The sequence below is a fragment of the Prenolepis imparis genome, unplaced genomic scaffold (assembly GCF_030444845.1).
Source record: "Prenolepis imparis isolate NDT839.2.m4 unplaced genomic scaffold, iyPreImpa1.0 SCAF_206, whole genome shotgun sequence".
Classification (NCBI taxonomy): domain Eukaryota; kingdom Metazoa; phylum Arthropoda; class Insecta; order Hymenoptera; family Formicidae; genus Prenolepis; species Prenolepis imparis.
In genome coordinates, this window is record NW_028141364.1 from 1 (window position 1) to 2,928 (window position 2,928).

The following is a 2,928-nucleotide window of genomic DNA, read 5'->3' on the forward strand; positions in this document are numbered from 1 at the left end:
AAGCAGTGGTATCAACGCAGAGTACTAAACGGGTGAAAAGTTTCCGTAGATGAGCCTCGTGTTCTTGTGGTGTGGCTGATGCTATGAGGATGTCGTCGATGTATGCATAGCAGAAATCTAACCCATGCAGAACTTCGTTTATGAATCGTTGGAATGTTTGGGCTGCGTTTCGTAACCCAAAAGGCATGTACAGGAACTCGTACAGCCCGAATGGCGTCGTGATGGCCGTCTTGGGTACATCTGCTGGGTGTACTGGTATCTGATTGTACGCCCGTACCAGGTCTATTGTTGTATATATTTTTTTCTGATGTAGTGCTTGTGCGAAGTCCTCTATGTGTGGCACTGGGTAGCTGTCCGGTATTGTCCTTGCGTTTAGTTTGCGGTAGTCTCCGCACGGCCTCCATGTATCGCTCTTCTTCGGTACCATGTGGAGCTGACCATGGGCTCTTAGATGGCTGAATTATCCCTTCTCGAAGCAGTAGGTCGAATTCTGCCTTTGCTGCTTGGAGTTTATCGGGTGCCAATCTTCGCGGACGGCATGCTTCCGGTTGTCCTGCTGCTGTTTTTATATAGTGCACGGTGTTGTGCGTTATTTGTGTCTGTGTTCTCTCTATCTGCGTAATATTCGGGTACTCCGATATTATGTGATGGTAGCTTGTTCCGTGGTGTACGGCTTTTATTGATTCCACCTTGCTGTCGGATGGCGCGCCGGTCGCCGAGAGTCCTGTTTTCCCGTCTATTAGCTTTTTCTTCCGTATGTCTGGTAGCAGATGGTAATGAGACAGGAAGTCTGAGCCAATGATAGGTTGTGTGACCTCGGCTATGATAAAGCGCCACGGAAAATCTCTTCGTAGGCCGAAATTCGGCTTTATTGTCGTGTAGCCGTATGTGGTGATCTTCGACCCGTTTGCAGCATATAGCTCGTACGCCTCGGCCCTTCTCCTGCCTTCCATCATTGTGTGGGGGTAGACGCTGACGTCTGATCCGGTGTCTATCAGGTATTGTTGTCTTGTTGTCTTATCCGTTACGAAAAGGCGGCTGGGTCCTGAGTTGGCGTCGCTGGCCGCCATTAGCGATTGCCCTCTTCGTTTTTTGTTTTGTATGTGCATGGATGTGTGCACTTCTTGGCCTCATCTCCAAAGCGTCGATGATAGAAGCATACGCCATCTTGTTTGGGCGTTTTGCTTCGTGACCTGCCTCTGGAGTAGCTTCTTTCTCGTCTTCTGCCTCTCTCCTGGCCCATCTGCTTCGCCATTTTGGTCATCTGGGTTGTTAAAGCGGCGACTTGCTTGGTCAGTGTTTCTATCTGCTGTTCCCAAGCGCTTGGGCTTGCCGTCGGCGTTGGATGTGACGATGTTGCCAGCACAAGTGCTCTGCTGTTGTTGATCTCGTGAATTCGATCTGCTTGTTCGGCTACGTCTGCTAGTTTGTCGCTTATGCGAGCTGCTAGGATCGCCTGCATGTGTTGTGGTAGGCGTCCCAGCCACAGAGTTCGTAGGAGATCGGATGACACCATTGAGCCCGCCAGGGTGTTTAGATGTCGGAGGAACTGCGATGGTTTGCGGTCGCCCATCTCCTCTCTCTCTAATAACTGGCGTATCTTTTGTTCTTGTGAGTCCGTCAATCGTAGGATGAGAGCTTTTTTCAGGGTCTCGTATTTGTTTTTGCTCGGCGGATGCGTAATAACATCCTTGATCTCTCTGGCTTGTGCTGGCTCGAGCCGTGAGAGGGTGTGTGTATACTTCATATCATCCTCTGTGATGCTTGCTAATGCAAATTGGCCTTCCAGCTGTGCGAACCATAGTTCCGGCTCCTCTGGCCAAAATGGCGGTACTCTTAGTGCCATCCGGCTGCTTCTCGGCTCGTCTTCCTCCACGATTATTGTCCCGTTCTTATCTCTGTTTGCCATTGCGTTCGTTATTTTCTTCGCCGTCGGGGTCACCAATGTAGCGCTGCTTTATTATTTTTGGCGCGTGTCTGTTTATTTGGCGGCACAATGGCTTCGCAGAGGAAAGGCGGTTTGCTGGTGAAGTGTAGCCAGTAACTTGAAGATTTCCGTCAGGTTTATTCTGTGTTCTATGTACAACTATATACAGGTCGTAAAAGGGGCGGTTTTCGGGTGTTATCTGGCTATTTTCTTCTCTCGCCACTCGATCCTCGGCTCCGTGGTTGTATAGCGAATAGGCCCCCACTTTCGTAACGCCGGCGGAGTTCCTGGGGGAGTATAGCTCCGCTTGTCGGGAGGCGTTGATGTCGGTGCCGTCCTGCTGTTGTAGGTCGTTGTCGACTCCCAGTCGGAGAGATCGGATTGCGTTGACTGATCGGTGGTGAGATGGTAGTCACACTGCGTGGCTCGCTCTACGGTGTCGTGACTGCTTGACTGCGTTGCCTGGTCGGCTAGTGTAGGCTGACACTGGATAGCCCTGTGAACCCTGCTGGCCAGCGAGGTCTGGGTAGCGGCATGTGCCCTCCGATGTACGGGAGGAGATGGCGGCAAAGGCGACAGCAACTGCGGTATCTGCCACGGCCCGTTCGGTGACGTGTATCGTCTTATCCGGATGTCCCACGTAGTCAGTAGACTCCGTGTCGGCCTGGTAAGTCTAGGCGGTGATAGCTCCAGCGGGTATGGCTTCCACTCTCGGAGACTCCACTGGACTCGCTTGGTTGGCCTTAGCGGTGTCCAGGGTCGGTCTGGCCGCAGATATTGCCCAGGTGATGCTGGCGACGGCAATGGACGTGGATAGCCCCGGTTATTGTTCTCGTCGCTTTGCAGCGCGAAGAACTTTCGTAAATGTACAGTGGCTTATTACCCACTGAATTCGCGAGACTCTCAACTGCTTCAAAAAAGGCTGTTTCCAAAAGTCGCCTGTGCAGCGAGAACTGCGAACCTGCTTTCGATCGGCGCGGCGCGCGCTCTTATATATCCTA

General features: G+C 52.0%; 1 protein-coding gene across 1 annotated transcript; it reads right to left on the minus strand.

The window, feature by feature from the left end:
• Positions 1-1,069: 1,069 nt before the first annotated feature.
• Positions 1,070-1,909, minus strand: LOC145947985 (uncharacterized). Its single transcript, XM_083057749.1, has one exon. It carries the CDS (start codon positions 1,907-1,909, stop codon positions 1,070-1,072), a length of 840 nt encoding a protein of 279 aa, XP_082913875.1.
• Positions 1,910-2,928: the final 1,019 nt, after the last annotated feature.

Excerpts from the sequence above, each read along its gene's own strand:
- LOC145947985 (XM_083057749.1), bottom strand. The coding sequence starts at position 1,909 with ATGGCAAACAGAGATAAGAACGGGACAATAATCGTGGAGGAAGACGAG.